The 26,095-nt window shown below is 35.7% G+C and overlaps 1 protein-coding gene across 3 annotated transcripts in view; it reads left to right on the top strand.

Moving 5' to 3' along the window:
- LOC113118507 (voltage-gated potassium channel subunit beta-1) overlaps positions 1-26,095 on the top strand; it is a 135,073-nt gene that overhangs the window by 7,049 nt on the left and 101,929 nt on the right. The window contains exon 1 of one of the 3 annotated variants that reach the window (XM_026287742.1): positions 3,105-3,743. The exons of 1 other annotated variant lie outside the window; for it this stretch is intronic. In XM_026287742.1, coding sequence (XP_026143527.1) covers positions 3,472-3,743 — 272 coding nt within the window. In that variant the 5' untranslated portion in view covers positions 3,105-3,471. Of the gene's footprint in view, positions 1-3,104; positions 3,744-10,643; positions 11,211-26,095 lie in introns of those variants that run through there. One more of the 3 variants, XM_026287743.1, reaches the window with a different exon arrangement.

Raw genomic sequence — 26,095 nt, 5'->3', positions numbered from 1 at the left:
GATGAATGCAATTGTCTGTCCTGTCTGTGTTGACTTATGTCCTGTTGAAGCAGGAGGTTTTTGTGAGACATACTGAAGCTCTAATCCCCCAATCCACCTTTTGTAAAATAGTCTGTTTATGCTGTACACCAGTTATCCTGCTTAAGCAGGTTTATTATTACTGTAGAACGAATGGGTCCATGAAAAAATGGGGTCCATGATATATACAATTGTTCATAAGTTGAAAAAAGTCTCTTATACTTACTAAAGCTGGCTTATTTTATCAAAAAATTGTAATATATATATATATATATATATATATATATATATATATATATATATATATATATATATATATATATATATAATTTTTTTTTTTTTTTTTTTTTTTTTTTATTATTATTATTTATTATTTTATTTTATTTTTTTTTTTTTTGGGGGGGGTGCTGTTTTATGCTCATGGCTGCATTTATTTGAACAAAAATACAGTAATAAAAGTAACAGTGTTGTAGTCGAGACCAGCTCATTCGAGTCCGAGTCCAGATCGAGTCCAGAGAGGGTCGAGTCCGAGTCAAGACCGAGTTCAGAAAAGGTCGAGTCCGAGTCAAGACCGAGTTCAGAAAAGGTCGAGTCCGAGTCAAGACCGAGACCAGAGAGAGATTGGGTCTGAGACAAGACCTAAAGAAATCTTCAAGAGTATGTCAAATGTTTGGTGGAAACAATAAAGGTTAAAAGGGCCACATAGTATGTGGTGTAAAGGTAATTTTATTAATATTATGAAGTGTTACTTGTCAATATTAAGTGCTCATTTTTTTCACATAACATCGTTGTACCACTATACACATCCATATAACCTTTCTAGTACACATAATATTACTGTACGACTCTATATTGTAATTCTACATAACACTTCTAGTACAAATAACATTACTGTACCACTATACCTGTAAATGTTCAACTGTAACAGCTTTTACATAACTTTTAACCTTGAAGCTTAGCTAATAACTGCTAATATCCTTACAATGTATTGGATTATGTGCACTTTAGATGTTGTGAAGATTAGAGATGGGCATAATTAATTTTCAAAAAAATAAGTGAGGAGACCATCCAGCTACCCAACCAAGCACGATGTGGTCTCATGATCAATCCACCCCAACTAAAAACTCTCTCTACTGGTGCAGAGGAAGCGGGGACTGACAACAGTTACCATTTTATCACTTTCTGTAACAGCAACGGATAATCTAATGCTAATTTCCCTGGATGGTGCATTTTAATGCAGGGTAAAATACACACTAGACCAAGTTTTTTTTAGTTACGGAGGGCATACACACAAGAGCCGAGTGACTGTCCAGGAAAATTTCATGCAAAAGTGTGTATGTGCCAGGGGAAGAAAGCTGGATCAAATGCCATATAAGTTCAATGCATTCTGTCAGACATTGTTTTTGAGGGGGAGATGTTTAGTGTTGAGACAGTCAGTCTGTGTCTGTATTCATTATATAATTTAACTAAACAATATTTGTTTTTTTTCTGTGACCATTTTGTCCTACTTTGTAAAAATAACACAGTTGAGAGAAATAATGTAGCAATGTGGCTTTCTGGAAAGCGGGATCACTACAGGCGGATGGGAGGAGGGTAACTTAAGGCCGGTGACACACTGGCTGCGTGGCGTCTCTGCTGCGTGCCAGAAACGTGGTGGCTGCTTCGCGTTTTCTGTGTCTTTACACACCAGAAGCGTGCCTGCACGCGGCGCTTGGCGCACTGCTGCTGCGGCTGTAGGTGACATAGAGGGAGGCCGCCAAAAAACCAGGCTCTTGTCTTCATGACAACAATATCAAATGTATTTTTTTATTTTTTTACACACCTACTGACAAGACACCATCAACAGTATTGACGGCAAAATAGAGTATGTTTGACAGGTGCAATATTTGAAAATCGATCATTATGAATTTGTTTTTAAAATTACATTTATATCTGAATTTATGTCAACCTATAGACTTTCAAATATCAAAATGTCATGAATTAATATGTATTTGTGTACAAAATGACATATAAACATATTTTCCTAGTATATTTTGCCTGGAAACACTTCCAACATGCACGCGTGTCACGTGAAAAATAGGCGTCGGTTCTATTTCTAGCATGCACGGGTTTTCCGCGCGTCTCACGCAGACAGTCTGCAAGATCTAACCTGTTAACATGGGAGCCGAATTAAAAACAGACACGCCACACAGCTGAGATGCTTGCGCCATGCATCCAGTGTGTCGCTGACCTAACGTCTCACGTCAAAAGAAAATCACCAGTCATTGGATGTCAATCATACATCAATTTAAATAAACATTAACATACAGTAATAATAATGAAATATTTTGATTGGGACTCGAGTGGACTCGGGCATAAGTCCGATTCCTAATATGTTCGAGTCCGAGTCAATACCGAGTCAAAATGCACACGAGTCCATGACAAGACCGAGACCATTAAAATACGGTCTCGAGACCGAGTCCAAGACCGAGTCCGAGTCTCGAGTACTCAACACTGAAAAGTAATACTGTGAAAAATGATTACAACTTAAAATTCTAAGATATATTTTAAATGTAATATATTTCTGTGATGGCAAAGCTAAAGTTTCAGCAATCATTAATCCAGTCTTTGGTGTCACATGATTCTTTAGAAATCATTCCAATATGCTGATTTGGTGCGCAAGAAATAAAGTCTTATTATTATCATTGTTGAAAACAGCTACTTGATATGCTTGTTGAAACTGATCTTTCTCTGATCAGATCAGGATTACGTATTTGATTAATAAAAGGCACTTATAATGTATTTTGTAACATTATAAATCTATTTTAATCAATTTAATACAGGCTTAAAAATATTTGTAGGTTTTTTTTTTTTCTTTTTCTTTTTTTTTACACAGGTTGTTAAAAAAAGTTAAAACTGTAAAATATAAAATAAAAGAAAAATGACCATGATTCTCAAGCATTTTTGCCTATATTATTAATATGTATTTCTGAAAAAATATATAAAAATAATAATAATAGTATAGTCCATTTGTCTGAAAGAAGCTCAACATTTTCTCTTCTAAATGTTAGATTAGTCAACCTTTAGTACACATACATGGGCCACTTCTGGTTTCATATGGTTTTTCACAACATTAACTAGCATTTAGTCATCTTTAACCCAAGTTTAGCCTGCTGACTTTGTCTTCTGCCATACCCAACCCAACCCAACCCGGCCCTTCCCAGCCCTACAGCCGGACCCAAGAGCTCAGCCAGATCTGGTTTCATCCTCAGCACGCAGGGAGGTTATAAGAGAGGCTAGAGAAGGAGATCACACGCACATAGAAAGAGAAAGAAAGAAGACAAGAAATGAATAGCTGACCGTGAGTGAGTCGCAGTCAGGAAGCTATTCATCCTTTGATTGAACGTTCTCGGCGTACTGTGATTGCACCCAGACTCCCCCAGTCTCCAAAGGGGGGAGGGGGCCCTGCCGGTCATGATTGCAGCTCGCAGTAGTTCGGTGGGTCGAGGGGGCCCCGAGGAGCCCTCCAGGCACCGCAGACAGTCAGCTGCTTCTCTGGCAGGGCACCGTGGCCAACGCAGCTCTCAAGAGAGCACTCGTGATAGCCATGCTCAGCACCGGCAGGGGGCGCTGCTGCGGGCGAGAAAAGCGTTTCTTATCAGGGAGATGGAGACCAACTGGTACTTGAAGCTGTGTGGCCGGGCCAGAGAAGATAGTGTCGCTTATGAGACTGGCATGCCTTACCGGTGAGTCCTGAAAGCAGAGTTATGTGAGCTGTTTGCTCGCGGGCGGATTTGATGTCTAAGAAAGCCTTCCCACAGTGTGTCTTTGTTTGTTTAAGGCCAAAATAGTCTCAGGTATGAGATCATTATCTCTTTCCATGTGTTTGTTGATATGAATTTCATTGTAAAAACATGAACACGGAAGCTTTTGGTTGATTTTGTGAAAATAACAGAAGTTTGTGAAATGAAATGGAGAAATCTTGCAATGGGCAGTCGTTGAACTACATTGTTAACTAAAAACAAATAGGTTAGGGGTCTTCAGCGAGGGGCTATTTAATGAAATAAAATTAAAATACAAAAATACAACATTCATATAAATACCTTGGCTAAAATAGTTATGTAAAGTTGGCCTAAATGCCATTTAAGATTGAAATTTTTTACATTCATTATAATTTTTTTAAGTGACTCTGAACATTAATAATGATTAAGAAATTAATACTTTTATTCAGCAAGGATGCATTGTTTAAAGTGACAGTAAAGACATTTTTATTTCAAGTAAACGCTTTTTTTTTTTTTTTTTTTTTGAGTTTTCTAACCATCAAAGAATCCTGTGAAACACAAGTTTACACAAAAATATCAAGCAGCACGACACTGTTAATAATAAGAAATGTTTCTTGCTACCTGGAAATCAACATATTACAATGATTTCTGGAGGATACATGTGACAAGACTGGAGTAATGGCTGAAGAAAAGCTTTGCCATCACGTTAATATATGACACTTTAAAATATATTTTAATTAGTAATAATTTTTTCACAGTATTGCTGTTTTACTGTATTTTTTTTAAATAAATGCCATTGGCACAAGATAATTTCTTTTCAATAACATAATCCCAAAAACCCAAAACATTTGATTTGATTTGATTTTATGGACTAGTTTTTTAGTCCATAAGAGGTTTTTCCAAGAGGTCTTTAACCTGAGAAAGGTTAAGGACCTTTACAATAAGTTATCCTTAGCTGTCTAATGTTTATGTGAAATTAGCATTTAGCATTAAATTCTGAAAGTAAATATATATAAACATACTCTACAGTCAAACCAAAAATGATTTAGACACTAGATATAATTTTGATATTATAGTGGGTGCAGGACATTATATTTATGTAAGTGAGTATAGAAAAATAAACTGTGATATATTATAACCAAACATTCTTCATACAGTGGACTAGCCAAAAAAAAATCTAAAAATGTTGGGACCAAAAACTATTTAGACACTTTGACCTGGCCATGTGTTTTTCTATAATTGCTAATGTGAACTTTTTACACCGCAGACTGAACACAATAAAGCATTGCTTTGTAATTTGGAATTATCTAATTGTGTAAACTATACTTAAATTTAAGCTAACATACCCCTATATCAAAGTTATCTGACGTTATCAAGATTTGTTCTGACACAGTTTAACTGAGTTTGTGTCATATTTTAATCAAGCCATTTCACAGGCTCTACTTCACAGTTTGACGCTGTTTCAGTCCTTTGACCCTAAAGATCCACAAATAACCAACATTCTCACCTCTGACATCACACATATTGAGACGTGTGCATAAGTCTCCTCACAAAAATATCATAGACTGCAATCAAAAGTGAGAGATTCAGTATGAACTCAAACATACTATTCACATTCACTTCATTCATTCAGAACTGTACCGTACAACAACATTAGTCTTATATGTTTCTATTTTTATTTCTCCTAAGGAATTCAATTCATGATACAGCAGCGGCTGATGTATAGTTTACCCTTAGCATGAATGCATAAAACTAAGATTGTTGTAAGCGTTTGAGGGAATTTAGTTTTATTTTGTTTTGCGGTTCTAATTCTCTTATGGGATGTTTGCCATTATCAGTGTTCTACTCCAAATCTTTTCATCCTGCCATACACTGTATGTGTATGTCTCTATTTTAACCCTCTTCCAGAAGTCTTGCCTTTGAGCTGTTTTAGCTTTTTATTTCTTTAACAAAATGAAGCATGCATAAAAGGTTAATGGAAGGGTTTAATGCTAGAGCCCCGCAGACATAGGATGCGAGAATGCTGGGGGCCTTTTATTCTGTTTTTCTAAAAGATGAAAACGTATCTGGTGAAATAGGTCGCAAGACAGAAAGACACATGACAGACATAGAGAAGCACAGTGTTTTAAATCTTACCATGTTTATAGTTTACTACAGCTTCATATTTAGTTATTTAGTTATGATGGCACACGTATAAAAATAAATGCTATATAAGTATCTATAATAAATTTAGTTTGCATTTACGGATGATATATCAGTGTAATTATTTTGAAACATGAAGCAAAAGACCTATCACAGATTTGCCATTTTTGTTTAAAGTAAGTGTATAAGTAATCGATAATTCCAGTAATAGGTGAATTTATGAATTGTTTTGTGGCACACAGTTATTACACCTGTATTTTTCAGGAGAATTTTTGTTACTGATCTTAATTCTTAAGTTTTAATATAATCAGGTACCTGAGGTGAAAAAAAAAAAAAAAAAACACTTTTAAGGCAGTGGGAAAATGTTACTTTAGTTGGGGAATGGGGCTGCTGAGTTATTATAGTGTTGCTTTAAAGTTATTATTATTATTTTATTATTATTATCAAGTACATTTTTAGTAACAGTGGGTGTTATTCACTAACTGTGCAAGAAATCTGTTTATGAATGCTTGCATGAAAAAAGAAAATCATGATTCACCAATAACTTTCTCCCTAAAATGTATTCTAAATTCACAAAACAATGTAATTATAAAGAAACCAAACATAAACAAAAACCACATACTCTCTTGGTTGGAATATGTTTGTATTAAGACATTTTACACAGGTCTTTCTGTTGCAAGGTTTCTCTGTATTACAATGCAGATCTGGGTTTGTAAAGCTGGCTGTGAGAGGTCTGTAATCTGGGTCTGTATAAAAGGTCTTTGTGTTTGAACTGGTTTTGAGGATGACACACTTGGCATTGCTCGAGGATTTTGCTGCACGTTTCTCAGGCAAGAACACTTTTTTTTTTTTAGAAAGCATCATGTGTAATGAAAAGCTGTAAGGATGTGCAGAAAGCCCTTATGTTTTGAGTGTGTTTTATGCAAATAAGTAACCTTAGGCCAATAATTTAGAATATTCCAAATTCATTAACAGGTCACTGTTAATTTTGCATTATTTTTGTTACCCCGCAAAATCCAAAACACATAGAAATCACCTGTATAAAATAAAAATTGAAAATTCCTTAATATTACTACAGTGATTTGTGGACTTTTTACAGATTTATTTATTTATTTGAATGTAGAAAAAGGTTAAGAACAAATTTATTTATTTAGCAGAAATACTAAATAAACCATGCAATTATTAGTGAATCAGACCCACTGCATCTTTTTTAAGAGGATGATAGATATATATATATATATATATATGCAGCTACTGTAACAACTTTTGTAACATAATTTTAATCAGGCTTACATTGTTTTTAAAATAAAACAGAATTCTTCCGAAGGGATGCTTAGAATTTAAAGGGAAAGTTCACCCAAAAAGTTTAATTCTGTCATTTATTATTCAGTTATTATTGTCGTTCCAAAGCCGTAAGATATTTTTTGATGAAATCCGAGGGCTTTCTGATCCTCAATAGACAACAAAGCAATTACCATGTTCAAGGCCCAGAAAGGTAGTAAGGACATCGTTAAAATAATCAGTGTGACATCGGTGGTTCAACCATAATTTTATGAAGCTACAAGAATACTTTTTGTGTGCAAAGAAAACAAATGTATGTCAGTTTGTAATGCACGTGTTGCATATGGACTATTTTAACTATTTCCCCACAATTTACGAGTAATCTCGTCTTTTAGAGGACAACGCTTCCCTGCCAAAGACAAGTTTTTATGGCTTTTCATGATTTCACCGTTATACACTCGGGAGCGCTATTACACATCTTCTGAACAAATACATAAACTCCCGAACAAAAACACTCATGAACAGGACAGAGAAAAGAGCAATCTCTTATATAAAACAGATTTCTTTTTTTTGTTTGTTTAAAAGAAGAGGCTCTGATCTTTATTTTGGTGTATTGCATATTCAAATTTTCATACAGCAAAATAAACTAGAGGCCATCAAAGTTGAGTGAAAATCATCAAAATCGCTGGAGGTGACTGGCAACTTTTTTCTGAAAATGCTGATGGGGAAAGAGTTAGCGATGTCCTTACTACCTTCCTGGACCTAAGCATGGTAGTTGCTGTTAGTGGAGGGTCAGAAATCTCTCGGATTTCCTCAAAAATATCTTAATTGTGTTAAAAAAAAAAGGAAAAAAAAAGAATGCCTTAATGGGTTGAAACAATGCAAGGGTGAATAATTGTTGACAGGATTTTTTTTTTTTTTTTGAAGAATTTAGTATTTTTGAGTAAACAACCCCTGTAAAGTATGCTCATATTTGTATTTCTGTGTGTTTATCTTTATCTTTATTTGTTTGTTACTAGCCAACTCAAAATGCAGACACTTTTCGAGATGCTAACATAATTGCTGTTAGAGATCAGGGCCCATATTCACAAAACATTTTATCTTACTTCTAGTTCTCTTAAATAGCAGTGAAAGTTTTTAGCTTAAAACCTATTCACCAAGCTGCTGAGACAAGCCTTTACTAAGGAATAGAGAGTAGTCTTAAGCTAAGAGTAAGGGCGGGGTTGACCTTGTTGCTATGGATGATGTCAGCGTGCTTACTAACTGTGCACACAATGATTGGCTGATAGGGGAGGGGTCTCTGTCTGAGATACTTAGAAATATTGTAGAGGGTGATGTTATGCTGCCATATTCAAATAACATGAGATTAAGACATGCAAATGTAAAAGAAAAACAAACTGGATGCAAGAACTTACTTCTTGCCCAACTGGTTAATGAAAACAATGATAGAATCAAAGGAAAATTTGGAGTTGGGATAACCTCCAATACCGAAGGTGGTAACTTTTTAAAAGCTCGTTATCGTCAGATGTTTCTAAAATGTTTACATTCTGACACAGATAGCTGGCAACAGCCATTTTGGGAATAGTTTGTGGCTTGGTCTTGGGCTTGGACTCAGAAGTCCTCTACACTACTTCTAATGTTACACAGATTTAGGAGCTAGTTTCAGGGCTAAAACGCTTCGTGAAATACTCTTAGAGCAGAATTATTTTAAAGATTTTCTTCTACATTGGCAAGTCATGAGATACTTTTAACCTTAAGATATTTTGTGAATACGGACCCTGATAATCTAGTAATGAAACGTTTCTCACATTTCTTCTCAACCTGTAAACATTAAAGGACTAATAAGTTGCAAGTTTTCAGTGATAATTAGTCTCAGACAGATCATATTTAATAACAACAAGAGTTGTGAAGTGTAGGACATATATGACACCTCTTGTGGCCTTCACTCCCTAAATTATTACCCTACCAGAGGTGTCCAGATCATTAATCCACGTAGCAATGCAATTGCAGATCATTATATATATATATATATATATATATATATATATATAAAAAATGTGGTATGTTAGATACAACTCTCCTTCATTTGTCCATCTCAAGCACAGACACTTGATCATACTATGCTTAAGAAATGGAGCGGAAATGGATGCTTAAATGGGGACAATGAATGGAAGTCTTACTAGGCCTGAATGGCTTTAGGTTTCTCCTTGTTGATGGAATACAGCAACCTGTCTGAAATACTAGTTTTGATTGGTTAGTGGTTGCAATTTTAAATTAATTGTAATGCTACTTTCACATGTTTTTGCAATCAGATTCTTCGCACATGTAAAATTATTTATTGATTTATTATCATTATTATTTATTATTACTTATTACTAAATAATACATATTAATAACATTATAATATTACAATATTTTGGCCAGTAAATAATAATTGTCTAATACTAAAATAATTCTAAATAAATATAAAACAAAAATAAAATAAAATAAAAGAACATAGTTTTAAAATGCTACAACTGAATCTTGGATTTAAAACAATAATCTATTTATAGTATTGATATTTGTTATTGATGGAAAAAAAAAGAATATATATATATATTTATAATAATCTAATTAATTTTAATATTTTATTTTGTCATCATGAGTCCCTTTGGACGTTTTCTGGGGCTGTCTAATGGGCCCTGGCCTCAAGTAAAAAAAAAAAAAAAAATAATAATAATAATAATAAAAACTAGCAGATTATAAATTTGGGGTTCTGATGTATTGTGCAGCCAATCCAGTCATTACTGCACAATAAAACTATTTGGGGTGGTTGACTGAGTTTATTTTGTGATGGCAGAGAGTGAGTTATCTGTTTTCAGTCATGAACTCGTGCTCTAGGGAAAGTCCTGCAAGTGTGAAAATTCATTTGAGGTTATTTATGGGACTCCGTCTGTCTCCTAAAAATAACCTTAAACAAAAGCATAACTAACAGCTACACCACCTCTGCTGACACTTCTATAGCTGACCAGTTTTCCACAGCCTTTAATTCTGAATGCACGCAGCTATCCATCAATGCTTCGTTGCGTACTTCCGTGTCTCGCCTGGATTTGTGATATGTGTATGACTCTGTCAGGCTCTGTCAGTGAGCGTGTATGGATCACTGACCCTCTGTGTGTGTTTGTTGGCTCGTCTCCATGGAATTCTGGCTGGGATGCTCAAGAATGCTGATGTATCTAGATATGGGAAAGAAAGTCTTCATCTCATTCCCACAATCCCTTGGAACAGACATGATCTCAGAGTTGTAGTTCCAGCACTAGCCAAGGGTCAAAGGTCAACTATAGACAAAGTCTACTGTATCTGTGGAGGCATGGAAGTAGGATCAGAAAATAGTATAAGGGATGATATAGTGAGTGAGGGAGGGAGGGACAGAGAGAGAGAGAGATAGATAGAGAGAGGTGGAGCGACAAAGATGGAAAGGGTGGGAGAGCAGGGGGAGGGATGGAGGGAGAGATACAGGCAGGGAAAATGTCCCAGATTCCCATGGAGTTTATTAGAGACTGAAACTAAGAGTCGATCGACTGCAGTCAGCTGTGTAACTGACAAGACGCTGAACAGAGAGACCAATTCAATCAGGGAATATTTACCAGCAAAGACAAGAGCAACAAGATTCTGGGAAACCTGGCAAAAGAGGACATCCAGGTTGTTTTGTATCTTCAGAAAGGCTGAAGAAACAGGAAAAGGTTGTTTCCTGAGGGCCTGCTTGGACTTTGTATGGACGTGAGCGGTAGAGATGTACTTGTACAAAGCCACTTGCCCTGATATCCCCACTCCAAAGCAGAAGGGTGGGCAAAAGGAGAGGGGTCAGAGCCGCTGCGGCAAGCAGAACGCCGGAGGGAAACTTTATCCTCCACTCGTGTGCCTGCGTACCAACTCTCAGGTAGAGCTCAAACATCTGGAGGAGTTCCTCAACGTACACGCACTCTCATTACAGGATTCTGTCCGAGCCAGGACTGGCATGGCCTACAGGTACACACTGAGTAAAGCGCAAAGAGACGTGCACATGCACACAAGAACAGTTCAGTATGTCTTTGGGATTTCATTTCTAGATTTTCTGATCCTGTTTTTGGGTTCGGTATCTCAGTTTACTTGTTGTATCTTGTCCTTCTGAATTTATAGAATCATTCCTCTTTGACAGTTGTTGTTAAATGAACTTATCGAAAACAAAGAAGTACCAAGAGTGGGAGGAAGGAGTCTTTTAAAAACTCCGGTGACGTGCTGTTCCTCTTTTCGCCCACATGTGGATGTATATTGTGTTCTCCTCTGAGTGACGTTGCCAGATACCAGAGGAGGAGGAAGATGTTTCCATTGTTCTCATTTGCGCTCATTACCGTTCTGCACGTTTCTTATTATCTCCCACGGGGAAATCGGGAACATTGGTTGCCCCAGATCAAAAGCTCTGATTTCTGCTCATAATTTTGTCATTTAGATTTATTCATTTAGTTTGCGCTTTTATCCAAAGAGACTAACAGAAGAAAAATGCTGCAACAAAAGTGATTCATCCTAGGAGATAGTAGCTTAAGATCTGCAGTGGTTTTAGAGCTCCTCAGAAAAGTAAAATCATTGCTGTAGTCTGTTCTAGAAGTGACAAGACACTACACAGGTAATTGTGTGGAATGGTCCGATTTCCCTGATGTGGTATTGCACAAATCTGGTCTTTGTGATGTGGTCCATGATTTACAGCTGGTTGTCAATGTCAGAATGTTCCTGGCTGAGCTGGATGGGGTTAGAGAAGGCTGGAGAGCCAATAATAAAGGATTTGCACTAGCTTTTATTAGTCTATTCATTTACTAGTGGTTCGCTTTATGGTTTTGGCTCTCCATAACAGTGTGTTCTCTGGGGTGTATTCGTGGAAGCGGTCCCCATGGGTCACGCTGCTGGAAAGCCAGTGACATCATGAGGCAGTTTTGCCATACACGTGTTTCGGACAAATGGGCAACATCCCATATCCCAATATCATGCTGATTTGTTTTGGACTTGAAGACGTAGGAAGTGGATATATGGCCAAAGTTAATGTCAAGTAAGAATCTGACATAGGGCTGCTCTACTTTCAAATAACATATGGTGCCTTAACAGGGCTTGAGGGCATATTGGTTCAATGACAGTGTATTGGAGTGGACTGTAAACTGTCTATTGCACTCTTTTGAGCTGCATGAAGGTCATTTATCATAACTTTCTCTCTTTCTCTTTGATTTAAAAGTTATCTTTACACACAAATAAGCATGGATACTGCTCAGTGACAACAGTAAAACAGAAGTAAGCTTGGTTTCGGGGTACACTTTATTTTAAGGTGTTCTTGTTACATTGTAATTATACATTTAAGTACTGAGTAATAATAATTAACTACATGCACTTACTATATGAATAGGGTTAGGATAAGGGTTATTTGTAATTATGCATAATTTTTACTGTTATTATAATAGTTAGTATATGTAACGTAACAAGGACACCTTAGAATAAAGTGTTACCTGGTTTCATATAAATGTTTTGCATTTATTTTGTCATGATGTAACCAGGTAAAAAGAAAACAGTTTCCTTGGACCTTGAACACATGCACAAGTAATTAATTATTTAAAAAATAAAAATTTATGTTTTTATTTAATTGTGATTTTTGATTCATGAAAATAATTAATGTTTGAGTCGCACCATTAGACATTTTACATGACTTGTAAGAGTGTGCATGATAAAAATCTGTTTATATATATTTTTAAATCTAGCTTCAAAAAGTTCAAAAACCTACTCTTTTTATTCAAATTGGTTTTCATAGAAAACATTACAATTAAAATGTCATTTGGGGTAACCATCTAATAAAAAAAAATGAATGTTTTCCTTACACCTTGAATATATGTAAGTGTACACCTCTTAATCATTAAATATATATATATATATATATATATATATATATTTTCAAAATGTTTTGAACAAATATTATTAACTACTATTTTAATACATATATTAAATTATTTTAAGATGCACCATATGGCATTTTACTGACTTACAAGCTAACTTTGCCTTGTCATAAAGGCAGTGAAAAAATAAAATGGTTTGCCAAAGTACTTAATTAGGTTTGATAACAAGACTAGTTTTAATATCAAGTTTTATCATCCTGAAGTTTTACATTAGCTTCAACAAAAATTAATTTTATTTCAGAAATGAAAAAAAAAAAAGTCTATTATAGAAAAGGTGTAGTTTAAGTTTTTATATGTATACATTTTATTGTACCTTTGAATACATACATAGACAGGAAAGAAAAAATGTGGGCCAGTGGCTTGTGACACAGAGAGTTACATCCAGGCATGTGACCCAGGCCACCAGAGCATCGTGGTATGTCAGTCAGTGACATGTTGTCATGAACTCAAACCCAATAAATCCAATGACCTCATCCTGTTGCACCGTAGCAACTGCACGTTGATGCCTGGAAACAGTTCCATAGGGAGGTCACAGTGCACTTGTAGCTTGTTATGTAACTTCGAGTTATCTCTGATCCACAACAGTAACAGAAATTGAAGCATTTACAGTCTCCGGTGGCTGCCAAGTGCAGTGATTTACATCCTGGTGCAATGCAAAGGCCTTTTGGAAAAAGAAAAACATTTTTTTTATAGTACATAACCATAACATCTATTACATGTTGTACATTTGTGGGCCAGCGTGGTGTTGTTAAATACACTTTTATGGACAAGTAGCTCTTGGTGATTAATATCTGTTTGTCAGCTGAGGAATTGCACAGCATAATATTGACTGGAAAGAATTTTAGGGCATGATCTATTTGATCTATTTTCTGTCATTGCTTTCTTTGCTCATTTATTTACGATCCTGCATTCTGCTCAGGGCGCTGGGTTGTAGTTGCAGTTCAGTTGCAGTTTCTGTCTGACTTATGGTTCTGACAGGTTAGTCAAGAAGACATTTATGGTGGGATGTTATTGCTTGTGTTTTACTACAATGTGTCATTAAATAAAGGTGACTTGTCTGGTCTTATTTTCATCAAGAACAAAAAAAAAAAAGAGGCTCCACCAGATACACAGACCCTCTGTTGTTTTGTTTTCCAATGGTTCTTAAATGATCGTATGTTGTGGCCTATTCTGTCATTTTGGAGATCAAAAATTGTTTTTTGGGCTTACTGTGCCTGTCCACATAATACCTTTGCCATGTGCATACACCCTTAGTGAAACAAAAGAAATCGTCTTATATAACCTCTCTGCACTCTCTCTCTAGAGATTACATTTCTTCCTGGTCTTGCACGTTCCTTTAAAGCAATAGTACTTAACCAAAAATAGAAATCTGCTGAAAATGTATTCACACTCAGTCCGACTAAGATGTTGATGAATTTGGTTAGCTTTACAGCATTACATCACTTCCTTACTCTGCATTGAATGGGTGCCGTCAGAATGAGAGCTGATAAATCCATCACAATAATCAATAAGCAATCCACACAACTCTATCTTGTTAAGTGAAAAGATGGATGTTTTTAAGAACAAATACATAATTAAGGTGTTTTAACTTGTTTCTGGAAAGAATAATGAAAATAATAGTGGAAAAAGACCATCCCCTGTTGTCCTTGTACAAAAAAATCACTAAAATATTTCTTTAGAACTGATTTGTGCCGGTGGATGATCTGTGCATATTTCTCTCCTGATTCAGATGAGACAACCTTTTCTCAGGAAAAAGCAATATTATGGATAGAAGACTTTTTAGCAGGAAGCAAAGGTTTGAAGTAAAAATACTAATAAAAAAACTTGATGGTTTTGTTTATTACTACCACACAGCTTTTCGCTTCACAAGAGGTTTATTATCTATGTTTCCATCCAATCATTTGAATTAAACTTATACGCAAAACCGGAATATCACATAAAACATTTGCAAATAAAGCACCGTTTCCATACATCGAGTAAAAGAGAACAAAATCACGTCACTTCCCAATAAACTGGCACTAAATATCACTAAGAAAAGCCACTGAATATAATAATTATGATAAAGCACTTGCGCATCAGAGAAAGAAGACGAAACGTCTTGTGGATTATGTTGATGTTGTTATCAGCTGTTTGAACTCTCATTCTGATGGCACCCATTCACTGCAGAGGCTCCATGGGTGAGCAAGTGATGTAATGCTAAATTTCTCTACAAACTCATATACATCTTGGATGGCCTAAGGGTGCGTACATATTCATTTTTGGGTTAACTATTCGTTTAAGACTGTCTATCACAGCCTCAGCACAAACAGCTTGAAATGGGCCAGTTTCGAAATCACCAAGAAAGTGCCAGTCACTGATCATTTATTCATCCTGGAAAGCTGATAAATGATTGAGGAACGATCACCAGGTGTCCCCATTAAATACTTAATTGCCTTTGCAATTAGATAAGGGATAAACCTTTGACACTACGTCACTCTGCGCCCCTGTGTCTCATAGAGGTCTAAAGGGAGAAGCAGGGTCACACAGACTGCCCCGCTCATACAAGACAGCTCAAAACACATTACTTGTTTTGACTGATTAGGAGTCCTTTGTCATAATTAATTGGTTCATGAAATAATTTGGGGTTTCTGGATTTGGGATATTTCATGGGTTGGCCTTAAAAGGTGTTGTTTGGAATGTATGTGCCCCTAGCAGCAACAACCTGGATTGTAAAAATAATCCAAACAGTTTACCTAAACCCTCCCTCCAACATCTTCCATTGTCACAGCCAAACTCATGCCATTGGTTTGGCCAGAAGTTTACATGTCGGGCCGCTCAAGCAAACTGAAGGCAGCTGTCGGGCCTCCTCGCTGCCCAGACAGTTATTTATTAGTTATTACTTAACTGGCAGCATTTGAAGACACCATTTAAGGGAACTGATTTCAGATTGCTTTGCAAGACACCATAACGTAACCTCTAATGATTTAAAACAAATTCAAGTGAGCTTTTAGATACAACCAAGTTAATATTTAATGACTGTAATGCTTATTACCTGCTAGAAATTGAATAGCAAGTTGGAGTCAATGGCTCTGAATGTACATTAATGACTTCCTCTTCATACTGCCTGAGAATGATTTATAGTTGTCTCTATACATTAAATATAAAATAATATATATTAAATACAGTTAGTACAGTAGCTTTTCAAAATGTTAAGTGAATAAGAATAAGAAAATACATCTGTATATCGGCACCGATATCCTTGTGGGTAGCGTGCCGACATATGGTGCAGTTGTGATTCGGATGTCCCACATCGTGGACCTTTCCCGTTCCCACCCCCCATCTCTCTCTCCCACTCACTTTCTGTCATATCTATACTGTCCTGTCATAGAAAAATGCAAAAACGGCAAAAGAAAAGCAAATACATTTGGTATAGATGACCTCACATGATGCACACAATGATGTACAGTACAGTGTGACCAGTGTAGATTAATTAGCAAACAAATTATTATTTGAACCAGTTTATTTTATAAGTAACTCTTAAACATACTGTACAGAACAACCAGAGCAGTCTGATTTACAATTTCTTTTCTTTTTTTCTTTTTCTTTTATTTTCTTTTCTTTTTATTTATTTATTTTTATTTTTTTTACTTTTTGGAGCAAATGTTTGAATTAATTATTCAAATAAACTAATATATTAAATATATAACAATTGAACTATATAATTTTTTTAATTCATATTTTTGTAATTTACAGTGGTAAAATAGACATTATACCACAGCTGCATTATAACACACATTTACTATAAATGAATTAGAATCAAATCAATATCAAATTGTGACTATACCAAATCAAATGTGTGAAACAACACTACTGTTAAAAATATTATTTTTTTCTTGACAAATTAAATTAGTCAAAAATTGCAAAAATATATTTATAATGGTACAAAAGATTTCTGTTTCAAATAAAAATAAAAAATAAAAAGTTTTTTTTTTCAAACTTTCTATTAATTTTTAAAACTTTTAGAGAATCCTTTATCAAGCTTTCAACAAAAACATTAAGCAGCATGACTGATTTTTTTTTAAATAAATGCTTTGGTGAGCATAAAATACTTCTTTGAAAAACTTATCGACCTCATACCTTTGAACAGTATGAGTATTCTGGCATCCACACTGTTTAGACTGAATGAAGTGAGCAAAGGATATTGTATTAAGAATCCTTAATAACGTGATTAGATAGCACAGTCTTTGTCCACTAACAATGCTGACTAGATGTTATTTAGTAGGCAATGGTGTTGGAGAAATGTCTGCCAGTGATGTGATCTTGGCATCGGGTTTTAAACACAATCAATAATGCAACCGTCAGCTTCAGATCACGTAAACCTGGCGGGTCACTCTGTGTCTCTGTTTGCCTTTGACTTTCCTCTCTCTCACTCTCTCTCCTGCTCCATGACTCCAAGAAATGAATGCCTATTTTACATAACCCCTGCTGCATTAACCCCGGACCAGATGCACAGACAGTATGTAATTCATACTGAGGAGCAGCCAATGCTTATGTTTCTCAGTTAAAGATCTCTGTTCGTGGCATTTCTCAATTGTCTTCTTTGTAGCTCATTACTATTGCAATGTTATTAAATCTTTCTCTCAGTGTTTTGACATTCAAACCTCAGTCAGACCAATGCAGTGTGTGATGTGTGTGAATTATTTACCAAACCGTCTGACCGTCTCAGGATAATTGAGATGTTCACACACCCCATGACAGTCTAAACGGGTTCACCTCAGGCAAATTGGTCAAGACAGATCCTTCACCGCAGAGACCTGGTGTCAGCTTTCATTGTACAAGTAAAATAGACTTTGGTCTGAAGAAAGCAAGAGAGAAAAGATACTAGACCCTCCAGCCTCTTATCAACATCTATGAAAAGCAATTATTCTTCATTAGAATTTGCCTAAATGAGCAGATGGATATTGATGGAGGCTTAGGCTGTCATAGTATCCTTTCTAGCTGGGTGGTGATGGCTCTGTGTAGGTGTGTGTTATGGCAAGCACTGCGGTGGGTAAACTTGAGCTCAAATAAAAGTGTAGAGAAAACTGATGGTAGCACTTTATTTTACAGTCCTGTTCCTCATGTACATACTATGTACTTATTATAGTAATTACAATAACTATGTAATAACTAGGCACTAACCCTGAACCTACCCCTAAACCTAACCGTACCCCATGTAGTTACCTTGTATTACCAGAACTTTCTTAGTTAAATACACTGTAAGTACACTATAAGTACATGTAAGTACATGTACTGTAATATAAAGTGTAACCAAACTGATTATACTCTTCTTCACCAAGAGGGGGCCCTATAACTCTTAGTAGTCAAGCTTTATTTGATAGTCATTTGACTTTGTTTTTGTGCACATCAGTGTGGTTTTTATGATCAAACTGAGAATGCACCTCATTATACTGTTAGATATTACATTTTGGTGCACTAAATATTTGTATTGGAAGTTGTACAAATACAATTTTTGGGTGGGTAAGATTGCTTTTGAAAGAAGCCACTATGCTTCCAGTTGCTTTTATTTGATTAAAAACAGTGAAAACAGAACTTTTGTAGAGGACTGTTGTGAAACAACTGTTTGCTTATTTAATGTATTTTATAATGTAATTAATTCTAGTGACAGAAAAGCTCAATTCTCAGAAGCCAATAGTAAAGTCTTTAAAGGCACATGATCCTTCAGAAATCATTCTGAAATTATGATTTGGTGCTTGACAAATATTTCTTATTAGCAATGTTGAAAACAGTTGTGCTGCATAATAATATTGTTTTTTTTTCTTATCTTTGATAAACAGAAAGTTAAAAATAACAGCATTTGCAGCAATTGTTTTAAGTAGATCTCTTATAACAAATATCTCCTCACTGTCACTTTTAATTAATTCAATGCATTTTTTTCATAAAAGTATTAACTTCTTTAAAAAATGTTGACACTAATATCATGCACCTAAAAAAAAGAAGAGTTAAAAAAAAGTTTTGGGAACAGGGCGTGTGTACTGTGTATATTTATTATGTTTATATAAAGACACACACATACAGTATATATTTAGAAAATATTTACATGTATTTACATGTAAATATTTGTTAATATAATTTATATAATTCATATTTTTTCTTAAATATATACATGCATGTGTGTGTATTAATAAATACATTTTATATATAGACAATAAATATGCACAGTACATACACATATATTATATGCACAAAAAACGATTTTGGATGCAACTAATTGTGATTAATCATTGCCCAGCACACACACACACACACACACACACACACACACACACACACACACACACAAAAACATCAAAAGCAGTAAAAAAAAAAGAAAAAAAAAAAACATTCGTAAAAAAGTTTGGAAATAGACAAAACTAAATTAAAAGTTTATTTCAATTCTGTACACAAAACTAAGTTTTATACACACCGTTTAGTTTCCAGCCATCTTAGTTTAACAAAAAAAAGAAACCCAAAACTAACTACCAAAAAGAAGGACCCAATAAAAAAAAAAAATCAGTCATCTGATTTATGTTGTCTGAATCTGTAAAGTTACCTGCTTCATCAACAGATGATACATAACAAGCAATAATATCGCAACCTTGTTGATTTACTGGCAGGTTTTTGAAACCATTAAAATATTAGATTAAAGATTCCCTTTTTTGAGGAAAACAGCATGAGATCCTCCAGGCATAATGGTTGTCTTGGTATAAGTAGTCCCACCTTTAAATACCATCGTCCAACCATCGCCCGTTCCAATTCAGGCCACGAGTCTTATTTGCATTGGTTTTCACCTTGTAGCACTTCCATAAAGCACAGGGGATTTCTTGCTGTCTGTCTCATCAGTCTTGTACTGCACTTATCCTACTGTCCTGTAAAATGCCTCAGTGTGTGTGCGAGACAGTGACTGTAGCTGTCAGGCCTGAGGGACAAGAGAGAGACAGAGGACAGATGAGAGCATTGCCTTTAAGAGCGCCTGCAGTATTTATGCTGCTGTGAGTCAGGCAGGGAGAGAGAGAGGGGAAATATGTATCGCCCACTCACTCACACACACACACACACGGAGCTACTTTATACTGTCCCACTCTGCATTGCCGTGGCAACGTCACATCAAGCCCTTTCCATCCACTTTGACAGCACAATCTGTTTCACCCACTCTCCTCTCGTTTTCTCGTACACTCGCTTTCCTCTCTTTCTTTTCCTGTCCGTCAAACACGGACATGTCTTTGTTAGTCTGTGTCAATACAGCTGAGCTCCACATACATCTGCGGATGTGTGCATGTGTCTGATATAATAGTGTGGTCTGTGCATTCAGATGCAAGTGTTTGGGGCAAACAGAGGCAAACAGATGGATCCTTATGCAGCTCTCTCGTTCTCCTTCACTAAACATGTAAATATACAACAGGGAATGCTTATGTCCACTCATTATGTGCTTCAGATAGCATTATCTGTGCGTGCAAACATTTTGCCCCGCTCTCTGACCATAGAATACACTTATAATGTTTCTGATTGGACGAGCCGTGTTTGAAGCCATCATATGCACATCTGTGATCACATTCTCTGGAACGATGTGCCAAGCTGCTTGGCAACTGCAAAGAGCCAACAAAATTAGACTGATTAACTATATTACACTGTGGAGTGATTATACTCATATATACTGTATAGTTGCTTTACACTGCTGCCACTGGTCAAATTGCTGTTGACAATTTTTTAGAAGGATGCATAATTGGATATTATATGTTTTATTTATTGCATCAGTTAATATGGAAATGACTGTTCATGCTAATATTTCTTATTGTATTTTTAAAATAAGTCACATTAGCAGACCTTCTGCATAATTTTGCAGGCAAGAACGGTTTTTGTCATTGACTTTTGGTCAAATATTCTCACGACCAATTTAAACATTAGCAAAATCTGCAACGGGACCTTTTTCTCCCCAAACTATCAATTTTGTGCTTGAATTCCTATTGAAATTATTGGATTTTGCCTGTGAAATTTTGCAGTGGAAGAGTAAATGACCTCGTATGTGACCCTGGATCACAAAACCAGTCATTAGGGTCAGTTTTTTGATTTATAAGTTAAATAAATAAGCTTTCCATTAATGTATGGTTTGTTAGCATAGGACAATATAATAAAATCGCCTTTAAATTTGTCCAAATTAAGTATTTAGCAATACATATTACTAATAAAAAATTATTTTTTTTATATATTTACAGTAGGAAATTTATAAAATATCTTCATGGAACATGATCTTTACTTTATATCCTGATGATTTTTGGCATAAAATAAAAATTTCTCATTTTGACCAGTACAATGTATTTTTGGTTATTGCTACAAAAATAGAGCTGTGCTACTTAAGACACATATTTAATCTTTTAAAAACACTCAAAATGTATGATTTTATTTGAATAATGGAATAAATGTAATCATTAGCAAATCTCAAAATGAATATCCTTTTTTTATACTGCACAATATAATATTGTAATACCTACATTTATTTGTAGCACTTGAAATTATTGTAGTGTTTTATATTTGAAGTATTTTTGATTTTTTACAGGATACAATAGAATTACAATATTTATAGTCATTTACCTGTTAGCAAAAGCAAACGAAATCAAGACTGTGGCCCATGAACAATGTGTAAAAGTGTGTTTACTGGGTTGCATTTATTTGTAAAATGCAGATACAGTCAATACTGTGAGCTGATGGAGTGAAAGTGTTAGGTTTCTGTTTTGTTTGACTGAGGAACTGTTGTGGGTGGTATGGGATGAAAAGCAATGTTTTCAACCTGCTCTCTCTCTCTCTCTCTCTCTCTCTCTTTCTCGCTCTCTCTCTTTCTTTTGTTATTATGTATGTGTGTGCCTGTCGGTCTGTTCTGTATGTCACTGTATGATGTTTTTATTTTTATTTTTTTTAATTTTTAAGCCTCTGTTGACATGTAAAGCACCTTTCATATATCAGCAGCAAATTAAAAGGCAAAGTCAGCAACTGTGCCCTTGATAGTGGACACACACACACACACACACACACACATACAAAATGTCCCTCTGATGTATGCCAATTTTGCCTTCGGTGATACACAGCTCAACGTGGCCAAACTCTCAAAGACACACTCACATTCTTTAAATGGCACCTCGGTCATTCCAGGCTAGACTTTCATTTATATTTCTTAATAAGTACCTGTTATGAGTTATAGTGCTCTGTCTGTTCAAACACACTCTCTCCATCATTATTACTGCCATGTTCCTTCACGCTCTGTTCATTCCCCTCCTGACTTCCTCTCATTTAGATCAGACTGTAGACTTGAAGGTCACTAGAATGCCACAGTAGTTTTGTACACTGTGATAGACAGTTAGCAGGTCACTGTGCAATAGGTCAGCTCTTGTTCTTCTTAGTTTACCTGAGGGTGAACTCTTTCAGCTTATACTGCTATGCAGGGCTCATTTGTAAGCTGTAGATTGAATATATAAAGAGCTTATTTGCAAAAACAGATAACTCGCTGTTGTTTTTCTTTCATTTAAATCAAGGTTTTTATTTATTTATTTGCGTATTTATTTTATTGTGTTAGTATTTTTTTTTTACCTTATCAAAATTAACAACTAAGGTTTGATTGAGATTAATTGGAATGCACAATGAAAAAACATGATTTTTGCAAAACTGTTAAAAAGGAGAAAAAAGGTTAAAAATCTGTTTTTCCAAATGATCTTTTCATATATAGAACATTCTTTGTGTGCATTTAATATATGCTTCCACTATAAGTATACTTTTGTATACTTGTGTAATGAAATGTGGTCATGCGGTTTAAAAAAAAAAAAAAAAAAAAAAAACAAAACAAAAAAAAAACATTATTTTCTACTGTACATAATTTTTTCTCCTCTATGCCCCGCCTTTCTGAAACAAGATTTTTACAGTGCTCATTGTTCTGAAAAGTGAGGTGTGCTCTGATTGGCCAGTTATCCAGTGCGTTGTGATTGGCAAAATGCCTCAAGCATGTTACGGAAATGTTACGCCCCTTATATAGTGTACAGGTACAGTGTCCCGGTCAGAATACCGGCAAAACAAGTAAAAAAACATTAAACCCCATTATAAACAAGGCATTTGTTGCATCCAGTGGGCACATGATTACGGATTATAATGACTTATAGTGTCTTTTTACTTGTTGCATTGCATCACGCCATGTAAACATAAAACCATGTCTGCATTTGTGATCGGAGAAATGATGTACAACAAGCACTGCTCTACACTGCTCAAAAAGGTTTAAATCATCAGATGCAAATCCTTTAAATATGAAAACGTACTTACAGACTGAGTCAGAATAGCTGGCACTGTAGTCTTCTCTCCAAAGGATCAGGAAACAGTCCTCCATAAAATGTGCTGCACACATCTGAATGTTTGGGTTGAACTGTTCTGGAACGGTGTTGTAAATACAACTTACTGCTTTCTAGTTGTGTCCTCTTTGGGAAGACCAAACAGTGTAGTTTAGCTTTCACAACAAAACAGTGTCTTCACAACTTGGCGGCTGCGGTGGAAGCAAAAATAAAGTTACACCTTCTTCCTTTGTGTGGAAATTGTTTTTAAACGAGGCATTTTAGGGGGGCCTGGACCAGTCTTAACTTTTCTAAAGAATTTTCTTTGGGTTTGAGACTTTAGTCGTTGCAACTTCAGGGATCTTATCTATTCACAAACAGCTTGTAACACTCCAAAGAGAAAGGAAAACTTGAAATCGCATCATATGACCCCTTTAATATTTTTGTGGAAACCGTAATAAATTTTTTTGATGAACAGAAAGTTCAAAAGAACAATCTTTTATAACAATTTAAATTGTGCGCCTAGGGCACTCAGAGCTGGTAATGAGTATTTTTGATTCTATAAAAGCATGTAGTTCCGTTAACAACAATACCAGATTTTCAAAGCAATACATGATGTGCTGACTGTTTTGGGGTTGCGTATCCTAAAGTGAAAAATACCTGATGTGAGAACCCCTCTTTTGAACAATTAACATTATTTTACCACTTTGGGTTATAATACGGTTGTGGTGGTATTGCTGCAGCAGCTCCAGGTGTTGTTTAACCCCCACTCTCTCGTTCTCTGTATGCTACAGTACTGTGTGTTCCGTTCCACAGTAATTACACCCGTGAGATTGCTCAGTGAGATCACACACCTCTCATTAGACTTTTACTCGTTAGCACTGAAGCGTGTGTAGAACTGAGTGCATGTATGTGAGAAATGACGAGGCTGTGTTTATGTGGGATGCAGGTGACAGTCTTTCTGAATTCAAACATGATGAGTGATACACAGTGTGAAGAGGTCACGCTCTCCAAGCATCTGCCTGTAAGCGCTGTCTTCTTATGTCTGTTTAGTCTTTGGAGAAACACAGTTCTTAATGTATTCAGTTAGAGAGCACAGAAAACTTACCGATCTCTTTTTCATAATCTCACTCACTTCAAGGCCACTGGACATGATTGTGCATGATTATTCTGCCTTTTTAGCTCGCAAACAAAACACTTCACACCACAATCTCAGCTTTCAGGGAAAAACAATAGTTCCACCTGTATGGGGTTAGAATCCCGCCAAATGTATTGCAGCAACAGATTGAAAAATAATAAGCAGAGATCAAATATTTAAAAACACATGTGAAATAATAACAAAACCGAAAAACAAATGCATTTTTTTTTTATAATAACAAACAAGCGCAGTCATTGATCGAAAAATAATAAGCGTGATTTGAAAATGTAAACACATTTAAAATTATATTGCACAAAACTGAAACATGAATTAACAATTTTCCAAATCTCAAACAAAATCAGGTTTCCTGCTCATATGTTATTTATTTGTGTGCTTGTGGTCTTTTCCGTTTCTAAAAGTTGCAGTTACAGTTTCATGTAAATCAGGGCAGGCTTCACCATTGGCCCACAAGTTCTAGATTGATAGCTGCTCATCTAGCCAATCAGTCCAAGGGGGAGTTGATGTCACTCCAATGCGACTCGTGGCTGCTGTGGCAGGTGTGTGAAGCAGGTGTGAAGTAGAGGGTGACGGTGAGACGAGAGTGGATTTTCAAATCTCTCCCGTCCCAATCCCACGAAAAAACTGGGGGAAAATCCCATCCCGTTTCCCAGAATGACTCATGTTCTCTCCCACTCCCATGTTGTATTTAGATTTTTTTTTTTTTTTGGCCGGAATCTGTCCGTTACAGTGAAGAGACATCTTAAACAATGCACATTGTGCATTGCACACACGTAAATCATCCATGCTAATACACGTTTTCTAATTTATTTATTTTTTCATTTGAGCGTAGACATTGCACCAATCCCGTGATTAATAGTGATTTTGTTTACAATCAATGTCAGCCTCTCGTGTGAAGATGGATAAGCAGCATCAGCAGGCAAATCCCAGACGAATCGGCTTCGTATACTCGGACTACGTAGAGCTTGCAGAAAATATCATAACACACAAAGGGAATGTTTCTGTCCCCCACTAACCAAATAATATTTATGGCTAATTACCTGAGATCATCCGGGATTTTCCTGCTGACGCTGGTTATCCATCTTCACACACCTGCCACAGCAACCACGAGTCGCATTGGAGTGACGTCAACTTCCCCTTGAACTGATTGGCTAGAAGAGCAGCTGTCAATCTAGAACTTGTGGGCCAATGGTGACGCTGAAGCCTGCACGAAACTCTAACTGCAACTTTAAAAAAATCCTATATAAAACCAAATATTTGAATGGCAGTATACATGCTGTAACTGGGGAATATTAAAATCGTTTGTCCAGAATAGGGATCTCAATCAGCATCCAAATCACCTATATGCAACTTTAGACAACCAATCAGCTGTCACAGAGCATTTTTGCATAAAATATAAAATGCAAAATATACAGGCACCAATATCCCATGCCATAATACCTGAAACATTATCCCCATACAATTACA

The sequence above is a fragment of the Carassius auratus genome, chromosome 18, assembly GCF_003368295.1.
Source record: "Carassius auratus strain Wakin chromosome 18, ASM336829v1, whole genome shotgun sequence".
Taxonomy (NCBI): domain Eukaryota; kingdom Metazoa; phylum Chordata; class Actinopteri; order Cypriniformes; family Cyprinidae; genus Carassius; species Carassius auratus.
The sequence above is the reverse complement of the archived record's forward strand: the minus strand, read 5'-3'. Positions and strand labels throughout refer to the sequence as shown.